Genomic DNA, 22,704 nt, shown 5'->3' with positions numbered 1-22,704 from the left:
CCTCGCTTATTTTTAATTGATGTGAATGCACATCAAAAACTATAATGAGAAATGCATTCATACAGGAAAGTCAATCTTCAATCAAAAAATTACACAAGATAAGAGAAGGAAGGATTATCACTTCAATGTGTGTGTGTGGGGGGGAGGTTAGAGATTTTTATAAGATGAGCCTGAGACAAGAGACGCTAAACTAATATAAAAATGGCAGATATGAAGTTTTGAGGAAAACTATTCTCCCACTAACATCAATGGGGCTTAGAAATCCTAACTTTGTCTGGATGATAGTAAACCAGAACATGTGACAGCATTAACAGAATACCTTGTCTGATATGAAGCGGGGGTAAAACATCAACATTATGTGGAGGAAGCACATAAAGTGGTTCATTAGTGAAGTAAGCTGCCATGAATCGTGCCAGAGACCGAACCACTGCTAATATAGCTTCAGTATGAACATCTGTTATCATCTGCTCAGCACCTAAAAAGAGTTTAAAGAGTCTTACATAAACAAAATATCTGCTATAGAAATAAAAAGATAAAAGGTAAAGGTAAAGGGACCCCTGACCATTAGGTCCAGTCGTGACCGACTCTGGGGCTGCGCGCTCATCTCGCATTATTGGCCGAGGGAGCCGGCGTATAGCTTCCAGGTCATGTGGCCAGCATGACAAAGCCGCTTTTTGGCAAACCAGAGCAGCACATGGAAACGCCATTTACCTTCCCGCTGTAGCGGTACCTATTTATCTACTTGCATTTTGACGTGCTTTCGAACTGCTAGGTTGGCAGGAGCTGGGACCAAGCAATGGGAGCTCACCCCGTCACAGGGATTCGAACCGCCGACCTTCTGATCAGCAAGCCCTAGGCTCAGTGGTTTAACCACAGCGCCACCTGGTTTAAAGAGTCTTACATAAACAAAATATCTGCTATAGAAATAAAAAGATATCACTGATAAATTCAAGCGTATCAACCCTCATTGCTACTGAAGGCAAAGGTACATTACATATTGTGCTGAAAGAATTCTTTGGTCTTTCCAAAATAAAACCCTAGAAGCATCACCTTTACCTTCCTGGATGATGACAACTCATACTTAAGCTTCACTCTGTAGAATTCCTTCAGTAAGAATTCAATGACAATAAAACCTGATAAACTGTGCAATCTTACATATATTTACTGAGGTACAAGTCCCACTAAGTCCAACAGGACTTACTTTTAAAAAAAAAGTGTATATATGATTGCAGTGTTATACTTGATTACACCAAACTATACAGTTATTAAATCACAGCCAGATATTAAGCTTGAAGGACAATATCTCATTCAAACTAATGGGACTTTTAAATATGACCAGCTTGCTAACTATAAAAGACAGCTGTTTGTCACCACACTTCTACAATTCTGAGGGAAAGATATATTTAAAATAGATAAAGGGTTCTTAAAGAGACTTTGACAAATTAAGCAACTAACTGATGCTTAGTCAAGTTTTAAATATAAATTCTATAATCACTATAAAACAACAAAAATACCACTCTATTGCAATAATGTTACAGTTTTAAATAACGGGATGAAATGACAAATTATGTTACACATCATTCATTTAACTATACTAGGATATTCCACGTTCACATACCTGACACATCATCCCTTTCAGATATTTGAGTTCGTTTTAGAAGCTCACTCACTAGATGATCGCACAGACCCTGAGCCTCATTTACATTGTAGTGATATAGATGACAATATAATATAGCAAGATAATATCGAGTTTGAAGAAAAGGCTTTCTCTTTCCTCCTGTATTAAAAAGTGAAATAATTATCTAGTTAAAAATATAAACCCTGGGGATGTAATGAAAAATAAACCCAACCTATATGAGTGTACTAAGCTCTCCTCACCCATCCACAGATGTACTATCACATAAAGAAGGAATAAATAAGGTGAATGGGATTATACAGGACCAAAATCAACTCCATTGATTTTTTTTTCATAGTTACAGGTAGGTAGCCGTGTTGGTCTGAGTCGAAGCAAAATAAAAAAATTCCTTCAGTAGCACCTTAAAGACCAACTAAGTTTATATTTTGGTATGAGCTTTCGTGTGCATGCACATGAAGAAGTGTGCATGCACACGAAAGCTCATACCAAAATATAAACTTAGTTGGTCTTTAAGGTGCTACTGAAGGAATTTTTTTATTTTTTTTCATAGTTACTGTTAACAGTAATTCAAACAGGAATGGGTCCATATTGTTTGAATAATGCTCTTCAACTCCAGTACTTCAAAAGACACAAAGCAAAGAGAGGTTGAACAAGTGAAGGTTCTCCAGTTACTGTGACAGAAGAAATGCAACTGTCAAACCTAACATTTGCTTTAATTTATTGCATTTATATCCCAGCCTTCCTCCAAGGAGCTCAGAATGCTGTATGTGGGATCCCTCTCCAAACAACAACTCAGAAATGAATGCTAAGGTAATAAACAGTGATTGGCACAACATCACATATGAAGCTTTGTGGTTGAGTGGACATTTGAACATGAATCTTCACAGTTCTGCTCTTAACAATGTAAAGTTGTAATGAAGTTACTGCGCTATTTTTCAGGAAATTTGCCAAAATCTAGACTTCCGACATTGGTTGCCATATGTCTGGATTTCCCCAGACATTTCAGTGATTTCTGCCCAGACATTGCAGTATTTTGGCTATGTCCAAGAAATTCCGGATGTATGGCGACCCTACTGTAAACGCTACACAGAAGTGGCTCACAATGTTTATATTTATAATCCATCTCACCACACCTGAGATGAAGATATTCAAGGGACAGAAGTCCTCTTTGGGTGAAATACTGTATGAGCAACACAGGCTAGTTGGACTGAAAAGAAGTAGCCCATTTGTACACAGTGAACACAGCAATAGAAAATCCTTTGCCAGCATGAGAAAAAGGATCTCCACCACTGCTGTCTGAAAGGTCATGCACTGGCATCTGAAATCCTAAACATTACCTTGAAGAGCAGCTTGCCTGTCACTTAAACAACTTCAGGAAAACTTTTTTAAAAAATCATGTATGTCAACACGCAATCACATTTTATTTACTTTTATTTACTAACCTCAGTTCTGCACCATGACAAGTAATTAACCCAATACCATGATTTTCATAGCAAAATAAAAAATTCCTTTAGTAGCACCTTAAAGACCAACTAAGTTTTTATTTTGGTATGAGCTTTCGTGTGCATGCACACTTCGTCAGATACACTGAAACAGACGAAGTGTGCATGCACACGAAAGCTCATACCAAAATAAAAACTTAGTTGGTCTTTAAGGTGCTACTGAAGGAATTTTTTATTTTGCTTCGACACAGACCAACACGGCTACCTACCTGTAACATGATTTTCATGCCATACATAAATCTTTTTAGCATGAACTTAGTTTTATTAAGCATGTTAAGGTACAAACTAGTTCTGCAATGCAACAACATTGCAGCTTTATTATTAATTATTATTATTATTATTATTACAATAATAATTTGAATTACTTGTCATCTTATACCAAGGTTTCTAAGCAACTTACAACAAGCACAAAGAAGAATTCCTTAGCAACAGATTATGTATACAAATATAAAAGTACCAACAATCAACTAGACTAAAAGCAATCAAACCTAAAAGCAAAAATCCACCTTCCCCAACAATCTAAGCATGATTAATATAATAATAAACAAACTAAGAACTCCAGCAGCAGGAATATATTACTAACTGAAGGCTAGAGAGAACAGAAAGGTCTTCACTAAAAGGCAGGCCTCTAAAAACAACCATTTTAGGTTTTAAAATGTATAGAAATTTTATTCCATACATTTATGCCAATGTATAGAAGAAAATAAATTTCCACTGCAAAATTTATTACGCTTTCTCTAGAACATTTTTCCAATGAGAATAAGCTTAGAGTTTCTTATTATCTTACCTTTTCCTTTTATTTCTTGAAGAGCTCTCTCCCATGCCTCCACTGATTCTTGATAAGACCCTATTAGAAACTGCTCCTCACCTAAATAAATAAATAAATTTCAGCCAATATTCAATACATTTCTTAACATATAGTAAAAGAGTAAGGCTGTTGTCACACAGCAGTTCACTTGGCTGCTGAGGGATGCTGCTGCTAACTAACGTGATGTCAGACTACTGAGAGCTGCTGGACCATGACAGCAGCATTGGAGACTGTCTTGTCTTAAGGCGGAAGAGAGACAGAAACAAAAAGACAAGCAATCAAGGGAGGAATATTCAGGATAGTCTAGGGCAGCTCCCAAGCAACTATCCTACTCTGCTGCTGTCCACCTCACAGTGATGACAGCATTTCAGCCTCAGCACTGGAGGGTGTGGATGAAAGAGAAGAGAGAATGATGGATGTAGCACGAAGGCCCCAGTGAGCTGCAGAGGAACTCTTCCAAGGGAGCTGGAGGGGAGGGGAGAGTGGTCTGCAGAGCTCTAAAGGGAATAGGTGGGTTTGGCAAGATCCAAGAGGGTGGAGGATTTGGTGAGGAGTAGGCACGAGTTGGCAAGGGAGTTGGATACATAAAAAGCATAATAAAACTGCCACAATGTTCAATGCTACCTTCAGCTGCAGGCTGTAAAACATATTATTTTAAGCACAGGATATTTTTGGAGAAAGGAAACAAATTTTAAATTGTCAGGTTTCCAGACCAGAAATTTTTGTTATTTATTACCGGTAATTAGAAATGTTTATAATTAATTAGGTTTATTAATTAGAAATGTTTGAGACAATGTCCCTACAAAGCAGTTTCTAGCAACAGGTAAACTAATTACAATAAAACGTATAAACTACAAATAAAAGCTATAGAAAAAGTAAAATACCATCTTTATTAAGATTCATCTTATTTGCCCTTATTGAAATCAGAACTGCTTCCAGAAATCAATTCATGGATTACACAACCTCCCAAGGATTAGTTCACTAAAATATGTCACAACAGTGTGTCATTTGCATAATAACAACAGCTTGGCACAAACACCAGATGACCTTTCCAAGCAGTTTTATGCAGATGTTAAAATGTATAAGGAGCAAGATATAAAAAAACCCCTGCAACCAAGGGATAGAGAAGTCTTCCAGCACCACCTTCTGGACATGCTCCCCCAGAATGGATCAGAGCACTGTAATATCCTTGCCCCAACTCCTATCTGGCAAAGCAACTCAGAAGCATACAATGGTCAATGGTATTGAAAATCATTGGTTCCAGGAGAACCAACAGGGCTACACTAGGGTGATGGAGGCAGCTGCAAACTGAGCTGAAACAGAATGAAGAATTCAGTATCATGCCACACTCTCTGGACTTGAGATGCCACCACCTTTTCAAGTACCTTGCTAAGAAACTTGATACAGGACAATAACTGTTAATGTCAGTAAAATCTAAATTGCCTTCTTGAAGAGAAGTAAAATTATTGCCTCTTCAAAGCAGCATGGACATCTTTACCCAACCAGGATAAACCATCTGAAGGTTCAAAATGGAAGGTCACTTCCGTTATGTATCACAATAATATAATGCTTTCCAGCTATTGGCTAAGCAAACTCTAAATGCTAATTTAATTGACATATTGAAACATATTTGCAATTACAAAATTAATAAAACACGGAGCTGACATTTCATTCCACTATTATTACTGCAGAAGAATAGTATCAAAATTAAGTTGAAGCTCAGGAAATTGTCCACTGTTACAAAAATCAACTGATCACAGTGTTCTGCATGATACTAACCAATCACAGAGTTCAGTTTCAGTATTCGTTCTAATCTTTCTCCTGAAGACTGTAAAATTGCCTGTGTATGACTTGCCAGTGCTTCAACGGTTGGTCCTTCATACGTAATTTGTATTTCAGTTACTGGCTTGCTTGACTTATGAACTTTTCTCCTTAACTGTGTCCAGTAACAAAGGACATGCTTATACAACAGTTGCCACATTACAATCACCCTGAAGTTCAAAAAGAATCAAATATTTACAGCAAAAGTCAGATCAGAGAAAATTAGTGATGCTAATATGCTAAGAAATAATGCCATAAAACTTGCAGATTATGTTTTCAATCACTTATCAGTGAATTAAACTAGTAAATTAGTGAATTAACCCTATCAGATACTTCAGTGCATTATCACAATTTTAATGGTGTCCTACTTTTATTTTATTTATTACTAGTTGTGGTGAAAAAATTAACTCCAAGATTTCCCTGCTAAATATACTGTACACAAAATTACTATGATCAAGATAGATAAAAATTACAAAACAACTTATTAACAACACCAAACTTCCATAGAATGTGGATTTCTGAGGTGTTAATGTTTATGTAAAGGACAAGAAAAAGTCTACTTAAACATTAATTACATTATGTCTGCAACATTTTTCCTTAGCCATAAAGTAATCTCTTGTAAGGTTGGATACCACTGACAACTGTAGCCCATTTAACTAAAAGCCAGATAAGGAAGCTATTATTCAACTAATAATTAACAATGGCATATGTATGGTGGGTGCAACTTTTTAAATTTTTGCTTTGACCATCTAGGCCTAAGTAAGAACTTTTAGGATCCTATGAAGAAACTCCTCTCCCATCCCTTAGAAATCCAGCAAACTCCAAGATCACAAAATGTCTCAAAAAAGCTTTAGAACTATCCCTCTTAGAATGGCAGTCAATGACTAGCACATACTGTATGTGATATCTTTAATTTGATTGGGTGTTTTATTTTAATTGCAATAGCCACCCAAGACCTTGAAAAAAGTAGGAAAGAAACTGAATAAACAAAGGAAATAATATATTTTGCAACTCCTCTTTTATGCAACACAGCACAATGGTTGGGATCCAAAGAACCATGGAACTAATTCTGAGTCCAATAAAATGGTGAACACAGATTCTTTTGAGCAGCAGCTTTGAATGAGATGAGGTGAGGGGAGAGTTATAACACAGCATGAAGACCAACTGTTAAAAAAATGTTATATTTGATTGGTACATGTAAACCACATCTAAAATACCATTTTTTATATTAAAAAAATCTGGCCAATGGCAGTCTTCTTGTTTTCTTCAGAATTCAAGTAAGCCAATAATCTCTATTTCTTTCATTCAAGAATTTTTTTAAAAAATATTTAAATACAATTACAAATTATGAAAATAAGTTTTCAAACAGATAATAAATACCTTTTTTCTGAATTACTGGACAGGTTTACAGCTGGAGGTGAGAGATTCAGTATGTAATTTAATGCACAGAAATGTTGGTGGCTGCTCCAATCCATAGCTTGAAACACAGACACAATTATGGAATCAAACTCCACCTGATTATTAACATCCGGGGCTGCTGGAAGTATCTCATACTGAGGTGCGTTCTTGCCATTTAAAAAATGAGTAACCATCTTCAGCAGAGAGAAGCCTCCCAAAAGATTATTGGAGAACAGTTGGTTTTGTTGTTCCACAAGCATCAGTTTGAGGGCCTGCAACGTGAGCTTCATCAAATGTCCCAGAATTTGTCTATGCTTACCCTCCCAACTTAGAAGAGACAAAAATTGCTGGAAACATTTTAACACTGACTGTATCCAGGTACAATTCTGGACAGGGTGACCTAAATGTGCAACATTAAGTTTTGCATACTGGAGAATGTTAAAAAAGTATATAATGCAACGTATGGTACAATTTAACAAATTGTCTCTTTCTTGCATGTTTCTTGAAATCCCTACTCTCCAAGCTGCAATTAGATTTTTTTGGATATGGTTCAGTTCCAAAGCTGTGTCATCTTCTTCTCCTGTTGCATCCATTGCATGAATGGTGTCAAACATGGATGCAAATTCCAACCGGCCTTCATCAGTTACAAAAGTATCTCCTTTTTGGCTCCCCAAAGTAAAGGAATGACTCTGAAACAACCTGTCACCATCTGATTCTTCTTCATAATCCTAAATTGAAGATAACATTACTCATTATCTGATACATGAGAATTTTATCACACATTTATATAAAGAAGTACCCCACATAATTGTTCTGGGAACTGTTTCACAGGTACTAGTGAAAAATGTTGTGCAATAAAGTATGTGGAGCTGTGAGCACTCAATGTAAAATTTAAGGTATAATCCAGGCTATTGTTGTGGTGCATTTTGACATGTCTTGTATTGTATAGAGATGGATGAGGATCCATAGATTTCTCCCAATGCAAACTAAACCTTAACAGCTAGGCTGCAGATACATGTCAAACCAAACTCAAAAGGCACAACTGCAATCATTTCACCAGAACAAAGCAATCCCAGTGTCTGGGGCACATACAGTTCCACATTACAGTTTGCCATGGAATGGGGAACTGTTTGCACCCTAGCCATTAGTATTTGCTTTGTGAACATATAAGGGATTTATGGTAGTTCTACTTAGAGTAGACCAATTAAAATTAATGGACATGACAGATCTATTAATTTCAATGGGTCTAACCCTGAGCATAATTCAGCTGGCTACAATAGCTATTATTCCATAATACCCATCAATTAACAAGATAAATCAATTATATGAGATGGAGGCTGATAACTCAAAATGAGGTGAAGGGTAGGTTTCTTGTTGTGAAGTGAAGTATATAATGGTTTGACATGCATTCAACAAAATAAAGGGCATAACTGTACTTAGAACAAAAATGAAATTGCCATCGCAAGCCAAGCTAGGAGTCCCAAGTCATAAATTGGCTTATAAGCACATAGATATCGTAGCAGGATTTATTTTTTAAAAAATATTTCTTCCATGCAACAGAACTGACATCTGTGCAGATCAGAAGAACAAATATGTGTGTTATATACTATTATTCTAATTCATGTTGCATTATATCAAGAAACTAGTATCAAAGCAAACTTGAATACCTGCAACTGTGTTACTTCTCCATTTAGCTCTACTATTTCCTCCTCTTCTTGCAGAAATTTTGGAATGGTAGAGAAAGCAGAGCTCTGACTTTGATTGTGTTGTAATAGATTAGCTTTTAAGGAGGACAGTGATTGCAATGGCAGCCTTTTCTCCTTGGACTGTGGGAAACAACATGTTAGTTTTATTATCCTATTTTTATATTCTGAACATCTGAAAGAGATTGATGAATGTGATGCTGAAGCTGACAGTGCGGAAGGAGCACAAAAAAATATGTCCAGAGATGAAACTTTAAAAAGAACATGGTTAGGAAGGACTTGCTGGGCAGTAAAAACAGCCTAATCTATATTTAATATCTAAGATGTTTATAAATACAGACCGCAGTTTTATAAACTTATACAGTGGTACCTCTACTTACGAATAACTCTACTTACGAATGTTTCTACTTATGAACAGAGCTCCGTCCGCCATCTTGGATGCGGTTTAGATAGGATTTTTTCTACTTACAAATTTTTAGATAGGGTTGCTTCGACTTACGAATTTTTTCTCCCAATGCATTCCTATGGGATTCGACTTACAATTTTTTTTCGACTTACGAATGTGCATTCGGAACACATTAAATTCGTAAGTAGAGGTACCACTGTAATTGGAAATTTTAATGAAATAATTGTGCCTTATTTCTCAGTACATACACCGAGAATGATTTGACAGGATCAGGGAAGAGGAACTTGTTGGAAACATCTTAGCAAAATATCAATGTTATTTTGAGAAGGGCATTCGACAATGACCTTGGCAGATAGGCTGGCTAGTGTGAGCATTGTGGGTGCTTTATTCCACATCACACAGTTGAAGAGATTCAAACACTTCATTCTGAACAGAAACCTAAAATTAACTTTCCTTCTCAATACTGAGTAGGCTAAAACAATGTAATTATTTAATCATGGAATAAGTGAATTGTCCTAATGCAACCAATTAATAATGTCTAGAACCAATTCCAGGCAAGAATTTGAGAACTATACTACTAAACCTATGTTGCAGTAGAAAACCAAATGAAACAATACCTTAGATTTAATCAAGCTGTAGTGTAGTTTTTCAAGCCTCTGGGCTGAATCAAGCAGCAAAGACCTCATATATGCCGAGGGTGAGAAACCATCATAAAATTTAAGAACGGTGATTATATACCCATCAGAGGCAATGAAGTAGGGTAAACTTGGATGTGATGCTACAGAAAATCTCTGCCTCATTAGATCCCCTTCAGAGGCTGATGAATCATTAGAATGATTCAGATCTTGCATCAAAGCGTTCTGTGATCTAACAGATAAAATACTAAATTATCAGAAAAGTAAAGTAAATGCAGTTCTATAACACAAAGGTTTTATGGGGACAATACAGCTCAGATTAATATCTTCTCCTACACTAGCACAGCAGTTGCCAATCTGGTGCCCTTGAGATGTTTTGGACTACAACCCTCATCAACTCCACTCAGTACAGTCATGCTTAAAAATTAATAAATGATCCTAATAGTGGCTTAAATAATTTGTACTTACATGATGAAAATGTCATTTGTTCATCAGGAAAAGCCATTATAAGAAATAGGAGAGAACTATGAATGAGAAACAAGATATTGAGAAGAAAGACACAGAAAAAGCAAAAGAATTATTTGAAAGGTGAAACATTTAAAAGAGAAGAAATGAATGAAAGAAAGATATGAGCAAATGAATTTAATAAACCGCATTATGATTGTCTCACCTGTATGTTATTAGTGGATGTAGAGGAATAAATTCTGCTGGTCCAAATTCTACAGAGCAACCATATGTTACTAAAGTAAGCAATTCACCCAAACAATTCATTAAGACCAGTGACCCACGTTTTAACATGCAAGCCAAAAAAAGGCTATCATGAGTCCAGCTCATGTCAGAAATCCAATAGGACCTAAAACAAAACAACAAATGTCACCTTCAGACATCCAGCTATCCAAACATGATATTATTATTTATTTATTTTTTAAAAAAGAATTCTGAAAAATACTATACTAACCTTATAAATTTTGACTGAATTTTGTGTTTCTTGCTACCACAACCTTTAAGGCTACCGGAAACCGCAATGAAATTTGTTGTGCTCATAAACAAAATCTGAGTTGCCTAAATTGTTTTTTTTTAATGACAAAAGAAAGAAGGGTTAAACTGCATGCAAACCTAGGAACATAAAATATAATAATTAATTAACACTTCACAGCACATATATAGCTTTCATTAGAAACTTATTGGAATAATCTAACATATATAGCACATATAACTTCAATTGCTGAATGTGCTGATCAGAAGCACTGATGTAATTAACACAATACAAAAGTACTGCAGACTCCTCTAATTCTAATTTTTTTATTACTAGCCCCTTGCTGAAGTATGAAGGTAACCCTGAAGGTAACCCTGAAGACTGATATGCAACACCACACTTAATAAACTTTACAGTATTAACTTAATCACTTTTGCTTTATGCTACTAATATTTGTACCTGTAAATCCTTCTGATTGACACCTATTGCTAGAACAAGCCCATCATTTGAAAATGCAGTAAGCAAAGCACCTCTTGATTTTATTGGCTGACAATGGGGAACCAAACTAGATAAAGAACATGTCCGCTGTGTCCAGTGTATCAGAAATGGAAAAGAGCTACATAAAACAAAAAAATATATAGATAAGAACATAAAAGGAAACATTATTTCTGGATGTCTGTAAGTTAGTTGGCTGGTTTCCCTGTAACACTAAAGCATAAGATACATGACCTTGAATAGGCTGGAGCAAAGCCTCTGACCTTCTGCCTGGCCAGGAGAACTTTGACAGTGTTTAGTTTAGCAGTATGCACCAACCACACAAATCAGCTCAAATCCTGATTCAGTGCTTTGGAAAACAGCACAGTTTAGCATGGACTATTTCATGCCCAATTTGGCTCAGGTACAAATCCCAATTTGGAAAAACAAAAGAATCTTGTATCCCTGTTCCGTATTATGGGGAAATTTTAAAAACATCAACAACTTTTTTCAGCATAAGTTGCAATCCTACTATACATTCAATCCCTGCACATATAAAAACACCTTAATTAATGCAGAATTATTTTTCTAGATCAAACTATCTACATGTTATTCAAATGATGCGGCAGCAAACACTGAAGTTTTAAAACCAAGCCTTAAAAACCTATATCTAATCTTACCAAGCAATCTTTAAACTGTTCTCTTGCCACTTAATTTCCAAAAGTGTCAGCATTAAATGCTCCTGAGAATAAAATGCAAAACAACACAAGCAGCAGTCCCCCAGCATCTGCAAATGAATCAAAATAATGCTTAATAACTCTACTTGGATTTCTTAAATGACTCATATATAAGCCATGTTTTATGGTCAAATAAGCTGAAAGCAATTAACATTTCACCACATTGTTTGTCTAATTCACATGAAGCAAGAAAATATATAAAACATAAGCTTTCACATCGTACACCTTGATGATTTAAGCAAAAATTACATTGAGATTTTATGTTCATACAGTATTATAGTGAGGTCTATTTTTTTGTTGTCTGGGCATAAATAGGATAGGGTATATTTACTATTGCCCTGTGCACAAATCATGAGGACACCTCTACTGCAGGTACATTTGGTGAGGATCAAGATTTGGCACTGATTTGTCATAGATCATCCTTGTCCCACAGAAGCCTCAAAATTAAAAGCAACTGTTCGCTTAAGGTAGCTAGTAACAAATGCACAGTGCCTATTGGGATTATGCACCACCAACTCAAGATGCCTTGTTAAGGACTCAATCCAACCCAGGCCATGTGAAAATCTCACCTAAATCACCCATATTTGCCTCATAATTCAGAAAGTACATAGAGCTGGTGCACTTCTACTTTCCACAATAACCGGAATTGCACAACTGATAACAGAAAGGTCACTATGCATTTTACATAGACAGCTTACTGAATCTATATAAACTGGACCGATTTTATAGTTTACCTCATTTTGGATGAAGTCAACACTCACTGATGTTTCTTTCTCTTCAACAGATGGTAATACAACTGATGCTTCAGGAATAATTTGTGACCACTGTCCCATTACACAACCTTTAGATGGTGTACTTTTACATTCCTTGCTTTCCCATAGAAACATACTGGCAGTTGGCGTTGTGAGTAGAACCTTATTTCCATCACCAGAAACATATAGGTATAACCTCATTGAACAGTCTAGAAAATAATGTTGTGTTAATGCATTTTCTCATTCTTTACATGATCTATCCAAAATACATTCATAGTTTTAATAGTTTTAATAGTTTTTGACATTAGCTACTGTGCTAACTTTTTATTGTATAAAAGTCAATGAACACAATACAAAGATTAAACCTGGGACATCATGTTTAGTACTTATAATAGCACAGAACTAAGAAAGCCTGGCATATTGCACTAAGAAGAAGTATAATCTTATTACTGCCCTCAACATTATGAGTACCTTCTAAAACAGGCATCCCCAAACTTCGGCCCTCCAGATGTTTTGGACTACAATTCCCATCTTCCCCGACCACTGGTCCTGTTAGCTAGGGATCATGGGAGTTGTAGGCCAAAACATCTGGAGGGCTGCAGTTTGGGGATGCCTGTTCTAAAACATGGGTAGGGAACCTCTCAACCATGGGCCAATCTTGGCCCGCCAAGGGGCCAAATAAGGCCCATGATGCCATTTTCCGCCAAACACACCCACCGGTCCATTGGCTGATGTCAGTTGATGTGTGGGGTTCAATCCTGCTAGGTGCTGTGTCCTCAGCATGTTGCCTGGTATGAATGCCCTGGTGGGTGGAAGTGCCCAACTATCAGTTATGTGACATCATGACAGCTGATTATTGATAGATGGGTTGGCCATGGCCACTAACCAAAGTTGGCCCATGAGCAACAGGGGTGATAAAGATCTGGCCCACTGGGCCAAAAAGCTTATCCATTCCTGTTCTATATAAAATACATTATATATGCTAAGGTTTAGCTTAACAAGTCATTTCTCTTTGAAATATAAACACTATTAAATAACTCAGAAAGTCATGAATAAAATAAACATTTTCATTTTTAGTTGTTAAATGATAAGCAAAATTGTAATGTCTGATAAGACCTTTTTTGAACAAAATAAATGGGGGAAAGGACAATGTTAATCAAAATATTAATTGAATATTCCTACCTTGTGCTGCTAAAACCACCTTCTTACATTCTTCAGCTGCCGAGACACTTTTTATAGTTTCTTGGTCTTTGTTCCAAAGAAAGAGTTCTCCTGTTTTAAGTATCCCTGCCAACCAAGCTCCTGTTTGATTAAGGAGAATTTTGTTGTTCAAAGTGCAACATTTTAGACAAATTTCATTTCATTTCATTCATAGCTCCACTAGGTTTAATTAGCTTACTCCCAGGGAAACATGCATAAGACTACACTATTCCCTGCCCCCCTTTGGTCCCAAGTCGTTACATAGTTTTAGATCAGAACTATATTGAGGGTAAGGTGGTAGCAGTGGAAACCCTTTACTTGTTCATTTACTTAACATACTTAGCTACTGCCCTCACAAAGTAGAGAGCCAGTACATTTTTAATTGTCAGAAACACAATTAATTTAAATAAATTCAAAAAATAAAATCATGCAACAACTTGTTAGTGCTAATACTTAACCGTTTCTTGAAGTTGTTAAGACAACAACATTCTTCAGCAAGGGATGTAACTGTGGGATCTTCTTTGTCCTCCCCGAAAGCAGATTAATTTCATTTATGCTTTTGTCATCTAAAAGAAAAACAGCCTCCTTTTCCTATTATAAAGAAAGAAAGCCTTTTATTCAGGTACCTACTTCCACATTTTTCCTGGAAACTAACACCTGAATAAGCACAACTACTGTATACTGTGGTACCTCGGATTACAAACTTAATTCGTTCTGGAGGTCCTTTCTTAACCCGAAACTGTTCTTACTTACCTTCCAAGTTCCGGACTGCAGAATCCGGGACCGGCAGCCATTTGACACCGGAAGTTGCGTCGATGTAACTTCCGCTGTCGCTTTGCCCTTCTATGGGCACAAAAAATGGCCACCGTCAGCTTCGAAAGTCGCTTGTACGCATGTCAGAAAGTGTGCCGACGCAACTTCCGGTGTCGCTCCGCCCATCTATGGGCACCAAAATGGCCGCCACCAACACCGGAAGTCGCGTCTATGCACTTCCGGACATGCGTAGATGCGACTTTTGAAGCTGGCGGCAGCCATTTTTTGTGCCCATAGAAGGGCAAATCGGAAAGAAAAAAAATGGCCGCCGGCAGGAGAAAATAACGGAGAAAAACGGGAGACGAAGTGATACGGGGGACCACCGGGAAAAGGTAAGTAAAAAATGGGTTTTCCCGGGGGAAACGGGGTACTTGGCAGCCATGCCGTTCTTAACCTGAGGCGGTACTACTTCCAGGTTAGCGGAGTTTGTAACCCAAGGTACTACTTCCAGGTTAGCGGAGTTTGTAACCCGAAGTGTTTGTAACCCAAGGTGTTTGTAACCTGAGGTACTACTGTAATGCTAGAATTACAAAAACAGAAGCACAAAATTGTAAAACAAAAACAAAAAACACCTAGGCTTGCATTCTAACACCTTGCGTATGCAGAACTTTAGCTCATGCTTACAAAAAGAAATGCTACTCATGGACAGTTCCCCACTGCTAAAAGGGTCTTTTGCATATCACGGAAAAGATGTAGCATAGAAGTTCCTACATAGGAGGACTAAGAGAACACTGGAGCTGCTTCCCCAAGTGGGTAAGGCTTGTTTGACAACAAAGAGAAACCACACCATTAGTGTAATGTAATCAGCCCAGACCTGTGGAACACTCTACCATCCCCTTCTGTGACAATTTTTAAACCTGCTGAAAACTTTTCTATTCTGCCAGGCCTATGCAGGTGATTAAGAATTCATCTTCCCACAATGTTTATTGATACTTGTTTTTAACTTTTTTACTTTTAAATTGTTTTTAACTTTATACATTTTTATTGTATGGTTTTTATCTTTTTAATGTTGTAAACTGCTTTAATGTATTTTTATGATTTAGCGGTATACAATTTTTTATATATAAATAGATGAATAAAGGGATGGACAGTGTCTTTTAACAAATGGAAACAAATAATATGAAAACTAAGATTAACAGAATTCCTACACATATATTTTTATTTCATATGTAAAGAATTTAAATCCTGTGAAACAAAGTGGCAGTTGCAGAAATAAGAACCATAATATGCCCCTGTATTTCCTAACAAATCTGTATTTTTATTACTGGTCTTTAAAGGATGGGTTCTTTGCAATATAACCAAACACAGAACACAATCTAATCAAGCACCTTTAAGTACTATTCACTTTAGCCAGCAGGCTGAATTCTAGAGGTGTTGTAATCCTACTGTATCATACAAAAATAGATGATTACCTGTCCCAGCCAAGTGATTTGAGGCCATGGCTTCCTTTGCTTGATACATGTAGAAGTTAGGACTTCCAGTTTAATTTCCATGATTATTAAAAGGTAGTATAGCCATTAAACTTTTCAAAAAGGGAACATCATTTTACATGACTGTAAAAAAAGAAGCACAAAACTATATTGACATTTAAATTTATAGAACAACTTCTATCACGTTAATGTACACCATTGTAAAAAGAATGTAAGAGAAACTCTGTTGAATCAGACCAGGCATCCCCAAACTGCGCCCCTCCAGATGTTTTGGCCTACAACTCCCATGATCCCTAGCTAACAGGACCAGTGGTCGGGGAAGATGGGAATTGTAGTCCAAAACATCTGGAGGGCCGAAGTTTGGGGATGCCTGGATCAGACCAAAGGCCTATGTAGTGTAGCATCTTGTCTCACATAGTGGCCAACTGGAAAGCTTACAAGCAATACATGGGCACAATAAACTCTCCTGCTGTTGTTCTCCAGTGACTGCATACTGCCTCTGATCCTGGAAACAGCATACAGTCATAATGACTAATAACCATTATTCACCATCAATTAGTCTAATCCTTAAAGCAAAATTGGTGGCAGTCACTACATCTTATCCAAGTGAATGCTGCAATTTTACTATGAGTTGCCACTGTATTAAAAAGCATTTCATATCCCGGATTTTAGCACCGAGAAAAGGATACTTTATACACCTCTATCATGTCACCCCCTTGCTCATCTTGCCCCCCCCCCTTCCTCCTAAGGAAATTGCTCCAGCCCTGATTATTTTGATGTTATTTTCAGGGGCCGGAGCATTTGCCGTTATCAAGCTCAGTCTGTCTACTTTCACTTTCATGCAGGGGGTTGGGGAGTGTGGGCAAAAGCAAAACCAAGAGCGGTTAAGAGGGACCACAAAACCCATAACTGGATCGGGGAGCAGGATAAGCAGCCGTTCCCTACACAGGGGGAGGTTGGTACTTCTGTCAGCGATGCACCTTTCCCTGCTCCGCGAAATCCCTTCTGAGAGGCAGCAACAGATTCATTATACTGTACACTGTATTCCAAGTACTATCAGCAGCATCAATATTTATTAAATTTATATGCCGCCCTTCACCACCAGGGCGGTTTCCAGCAGCCAAACACAGAAATACTTAACAACAAAGCAATGACCCACCGGGTCACGGATTGTTTAGTTAGAATAATTGCACCATAGAGATTTTAGACAATATAGAAAGCTGCCGACCAGCTTTGTCTGCCTACCCACTCTCACCATACATACATATGCAGATAAATAGACAGATAGATGAAGCTGCTGACCAGCTTTGCCTGCCCACCCCCACCCCCCACTCTATATAAAGGAAGCTTTGCCTGCCTCCCCCACTCAACCTCGGGCATGTAGGTTCAGTCCACCGCCGGCTGGAGAAGGGATAAGCGCATTTTTGTGGGAAATAGAGAGGTCGAGGGGGGGGGGGAGAGCTCTTCCCTAGCCGCCTCCTTTTCCTCATAGCGGGCGCCGCCTTCGCGGACCCACCGTGCGCGTCGTCGTCTCGTCACCGCCTCCCTCTCCCCCTCAGCACCAACGGTTATCCTTCCTCGCGGCTCCCAACTGCCTCCAACCGCTGGTGTGGGGGAGGAGCTGAGGGACCGAATGCGCATGCGCCCTTGGGTGACCGTTGAAATGGGAGTCAAGAGCCGGCAGTTAACGGGCGGAGATTGGAGGCTGCCCGCGCCCCGTCTTTTATATCGATTCGGTCGTCGCTCCAGCCCGCTCTTTCTAGCTCCCTGCGCTGGACTCGCAGCCTGTGCAGATTCCAGACGCGCCTCCTCTCCAAAAAGGCTTTGTGGAGCCTTAAAAGCTGGGTTAGGAGGCAAGTGGTTTCTCAGACGCCGTTGAACTACAACTCCCATCATCCTTGCTGCGCACAGGGCTTGATGGGAGCTGGGGGGGGGGTCTAACGATATCTAAGGGATTCCCCCATCCTTTGTCTCAAGAGACTTAAGTTTTGGCTTCGACCCGCGAAAGCCTTGCATCGTAATAAAATTTCCTTAGTTTTTAAGGTGCCACAGGACTGTGTAAGTCGGGAGTCAGCAAACGTTTTCAGCAAGGGGCCGGTCCACTGACCCTCAGACCTTGGGGGCCAGACTATTTTTTTGGGGGGGATGAACAAATTCCTATGCCCCACAAATAACTCATAAGTGCAATTTATATAAATGGACACATTCTACTCATTTCCGGTCCCTCCGTGTACATTATGCAGGGCTCCTTTAACGAGCCCCCCCCCCCCGTATCATTTTCTTAGTTGTAGGGAACCGTGCGTTTCAGTTTGCCTCTCTGGTAAGTGTGCACAAGATTTCTATCCTATATATACAGTATTGTATATATGTATACGCATATTTATATGTATGTTGTTTAGTCGTGTCCAACTCTTCGTGACCCCATGGACCAGAGCAGGGGTGTCAAACTCAAATTCATCGGGGGCCGCATCAGCAGTTTGGTCACCCTCAAAGGGCCGGCTGTATCTGTAGGACTATGTGTCCACTCTTTATTATCATAAATTATTGTCACTGCATTCAATTATTACTGTTTTTTGTAATAATGTAAGTAATAACTAGCTCTGAAAGCAGAAACATAGTCAGAATAATGGCAAGTAGATATTCAAATGTACAATTATTGTACAATTTATTTAAAAATGATTTTTGGTAACTGCACTGGGTGGTGGAGGCTCGCTAGGGTTTCATGCAGGACCTTTGCAGAGCTACTAGTACCTGGAGATGCTGGGGTCCTTCTGCATGCAGGACAGATGTTCTGCCAGTGAGCCACCACCCTTCACCAAAGGGACTGGCTGAGGTTGACTCACTGAAGCTGCTCTCCTGGTTCCAGGGTTTAAGGGCCAGAAGTATAAAGCAGCATCCTATGTTTCTGAGGAGAGGGAGAGGGAGGGGAGGAAGGAAGGAAGGATGGAAGGAAGGAAGAAAAGAGGGAGTGGGAGGGAGAGAGGAAGGAAGGAAGGAAAGAGGGGAGAGAAAGAAGAGTAGGAAATAAGGAAGAGAATAAAGAAGGAAAGAAAAAGAAAGAGGGAGATAAGAGGGAAAGGGAGAAAGAAGGAAGGAAGTAGAGGGAAAGAAAGAATAAGAATGAGGGAGAGGAAGAAAGTTGGGAAGGACGAAAGGAAGAAAGGAAGGAAGGAAGGAAGAAAGAAAGAAAGAAAAGAGGGAGCAGGAGGGAGAGAGGAAGGAAAGAGGTGAGAGAAAGAAGAGTAGGAAAGAAGGAATAAAGAAGGAAAGAAAAAGAAAGAGGAAGACAGAGATAAAGAAGGAAGGAAGGAGAGGGAAAGAAAGAATAAGAACGAGAGAGAGGAAGAAAGAAAGGGAGGGGGGTCGCCGCCTTGATTCAGCGCCAGAAAAGAGCGCAAAGAGACCCAGGGGCAAAAAGCATTTCCCCGGCCCCAGCTGTTTGTCGGCGCTTTGTTGGCGCGGCGCTTCAGCAGCAAGGTCCCACTGCTGGGTCCCGCTGGCTGGGGCGCTCGGCGGGCCACATGACGAGGTCTGGCGGGCCGGATTTGGCCCCCGGGCCTTGTGTTTGACACCCGTGGACCAGAGCACGCCAGGCACTCCTGTCTTCCACTGCCTCCCGCAGTTTGGTCAAACTCATGTTCGTAGCTTCGAGAACACTGTCCAACCATCTCATCCTCTGTCGTCCTCTTCTCCTAGTGCCCTCAATCTTTCCCAACATCAGGGTCTTTTCCAGGGAGTCTTCTCTTCTCATGAAGATGCATACATGTATTTGTATGTACAGTATACATATCTACTAAGGAGCAAGTCTTACTGAGTTTAATGAAGTTTAGTCTAAGGTTAAGTGGATATACAGTGGTACCTCTCGTTGCGAACGGGATCCGTTTCGGAGGCCCGTTCGCAACCTGAAAAGGATGCATCCTGAAGCGCCGCATCTGCGCAGGTGCGTGACGTAATTCGGTGCTTCTGCGCATGCACGCGTGCTGTTATAAGCAAAAATCTGCCCTGATTCCCTTATGGGGTACACAAGAGCCGTTATTGGGTTCCCCATCGGTCAGAGAATATAACAGAGCCGAACCTGGAAGTAACCCGTTCTGGGACTTCCGGGTTTGGTGCGTCCGTATCCCAAAAAGACGCATCCTGAAGCGGACATAACATGAAGTATGACTGTATAAACAATACATACAACATTTACAAATACATAAAATACACACACACACACAAAACTTTACTAGTTTACCCAATAGAGGCCTTAAGAGTAGCCTTGTTAAAATATTTAAATCTCTCAGCTGAGACAATCTCAGGTATTTGATTAACGTTTTACTAAAGGACTGGCACCTTCTAAAAAAGTGACATGCTTTGCCTTTAGAGCAGCAATTTTAAGGAGAAAAAATTGTGGGGATTAAATTATTCAGGAAAGCAAACTTATGACAGAGTGTCTGGTTTCAATAGTAATTTTAACTGTAATGGGTTTTAAAACCATTTTTATTATGTTTTATGTGTTTTATCTTTTGCAATGGCTTTGGCTAAACAAAATGAATAATAACTATAAATCATATCTGTAACAGCAACCGCATCTTAAAAAATGATTTCCTGTTCTCAATGTATTCTGAGGCCACTAGGGTTGGAGTTCTTAATCAATTAAAGATATATCCTGATTACTTGAGTACATGTGCTTATAAAAACTGCAGATTTCAGGCCTGTTCTCACTTTCTTGCACCTAAGAGAGAATAACTTTTCTAAGATTATGCATGATACAGCATGTGTGCAACATCTAAACCAGGGCCCTACAAGATGTTGGGTTTCCTCGCAAGCCGCACTTTCCAGCTCTCCCACCATATCCAATTTCCCGGCACCACACGTGCCCAGTCGTGCCCAAGTGGGTAGTTGCCTGTAGTTGCCATTTATAATCCTAAGCCTCTTTTTCATAGCAAACTCTCAAATACATAGCTGTATGATTTCCACTTTTATGTCTAAGCACTTTGTGTAAATTCTATGCAAAATTAAAAGAGAAACCCATTTTAAAAATAATTTTAATTGCCAGGGCAAGATTATACAATCCATTTTAATCCAAATCATATAAAACTGTTTCACTGCTAGAAAAAATTAGTAGTAAAAAAAGAAGAGAAACAACCTGCCATTCTGACATTCTATGGGAGGTTAGTTAAGAACACACAACACAGAACTATGATAAGCTCCACAGCTTGTTTTGATGCTTTAATAAGCATTTGCCTTTTCAGGTTCCAGTGCAGTGACAGTTCATTCCACCTGAAGAAATAGTTGTGCATCACTCAATGAAGCCGTTCTAATTTAGCCTGTAGAGATTTAAAGTTCCCTGTAATTGTCTGTACAGCTAGTGTTGGACTTATGGACTGCAGTTCAACAAGGTAACAGCTAACAGCATCCAAGCAAATATTTGTGAATCGCCGCCTAAAGAGAAAGAAAGAGAACAGTTAGTTTTAGTTTATTGTTAGGCTACAGAGACCCAAAACTTTGTTGAGAAACGTGCTGCCTCTAAATCGTAAGCTATAGTTAGGGTCAGTGATCTTCTGCAACAAAGCTGGCAATGGGATATGCTGGTGGTTGTAGCGGGATCTGTCAGTTCTGAGCAAGATGTATACAATTTAGTATGGTAAGCTTCGGCAGTCTGCATTCTTTGCTTATGTTACTTTCTAAATCACCACTATTTATTTATTTTATTTATTTATTAAATTTCTATACTGCCCTTCATATAAGGTTTACAGGGCTGTTTATAATATAAAAACACAGAGTAACAAACAAAAACACAAACCCCACCACAAAAACTGTTTAAAAGGCAATAGATTGTTTAATTGGCCACATGCCAGGCAGAAGAGGAATATTTTTCCTTGCGCCTAAAGATATGTAATGAAGGTGCCTGGTGAGCCACCCTGGTGAGAGCATTCCACAAGCAGTAAAGGTCCGTTCTCATGATGCCACCCTCCAGGCCTCTTGCAGAAAAGGCACACAAAGAAGGGTCTCAGAGGATGACAGCAGAGTCCAGATCAGTTCATCTGGCAACCATTTCCAGCATACAGTATATTAAGTCTGTTTACAGCATCTGCATTCAAAGAAGTACCTTTCAAAGGCAAGAATTTTGTTAGGCTCTTGCACAAACGCTGATAATAATACATGGATGCATTCCAAAAGGTGCAAAGGCTTCTTCATTTTACTCCAGTATGGATCCTGTAAAGAAAAAAGAAAACTGGAATAATTTGGAAATTATTCATCAACATGTTGAGTGTACTACGGAGTGCCACATAATACCCATTCTGCATTTGAAAGAACTTAATTGCCTAATGAGATCAAGCAGGCTTCTTCACTGTACCCTTTTTGGAACCTGCTGAAAACATTCTTGTTTAGAGAAGCCTATCCACATGCTTAGAAAGTTGAGACAA

The 22,704-nt window shown here is 38.8% G+C and overlaps 2 protein-coding genes across 11 annotated transcripts in view; both read right to left on the bottom strand.

The window, feature by feature from the left end:
• CPLANE1 (ciliogenesis and planar polarity effector complex subunit 1) overlaps window positions 1-17,901 on the bottom strand; it is a 57,264-nt gene extending 39,363 nt beyond the window's left edge. For 7 of the 10 annotated variants that reach the window (XM_060280319.1, XM_035100552.2, XM_035100550.2 and 4 more), the window contains exons 1-16: window positions 17,663-17,761; window positions 16,274-16,414; window positions 14,507-14,639; window positions 14,031-14,150; window positions 12,831-13,057; window positions 12,040-12,146; window positions 11,345-11,501; window positions 10,868-10,971; window positions 10,580-10,762; window positions 9,892-10,141; window positions 8,833-8,991; window positions 7,148-7,893; window positions 5,726-5,937; window positions 3,926-4,006; window positions 1,619-1,777; window positions 320-475 (exon numbers count right to left, since the gene is read on the bottom strand). In XM_060280319.1, the coding sequence (XP_060136302.1) occupies window positions 320-475; window positions 1,619-1,777; window positions 3,926-4,006; window positions 5,726-5,937; window positions 7,148-7,893; window positions 8,833-8,991; window positions 9,892-10,141; window positions 10,580-10,762; window positions 10,868-10,971; window positions 11,345-11,501; window positions 12,040-12,146; window positions 12,831-13,057; window positions 14,031-14,150; window positions 14,507-14,639; window positions 16,274-16,354 (2,875 nt within the window). In that variant the 5' untranslated portion in view covers window positions 16,355-16,414; window positions 17,663-17,761. The other 3 variants (XM_035100551.2, XM_035100555.2, XM_035100558.2) reach the window with 3 other exon arrangements.
• A 3,402-nt stretch (window positions 17,902-21,303) lies between these two features.
• The window catches only part of NUP155 (nucleoporin 155), a 35,028-nt gene continuing 33,627 nt past the window's right edge, over window positions 21,304-22,704 (bottom strand). Inside the window, exons 34-35 of the mRNA XM_035100644.2 lie at window positions 22,386-22,492; window positions 21,304-21,718 (exon numbers count right to left, since the gene is read on the bottom strand). Coding sequence (XP_034956535.1) covers window positions 21,580-21,718; window positions 22,386-22,492 — 246 coding nt within the window. The 3' untranslated portion in view covers window positions 21,304-21,579. The remainder of the gene's footprint in view (window positions 21,719-22,385; window positions 22,493-22,704) is intronic.

Source organism: Zootoca vivipara, chromosome 11 (assembly GCF_963506605.1).
Source record: "Zootoca vivipara chromosome 11, rZooViv1.1, whole genome shotgun sequence".
Classification (NCBI taxonomy): Eukaryota; Metazoa; Chordata; class Lepidosauria; order Squamata; family Lacertidae; genus Zootoca; species Zootoca vivipara.
The sequence above is the reverse complement of the archived record's forward strand: the minus strand, read 5'-3'. Positions and strand labels throughout refer to the sequence as shown.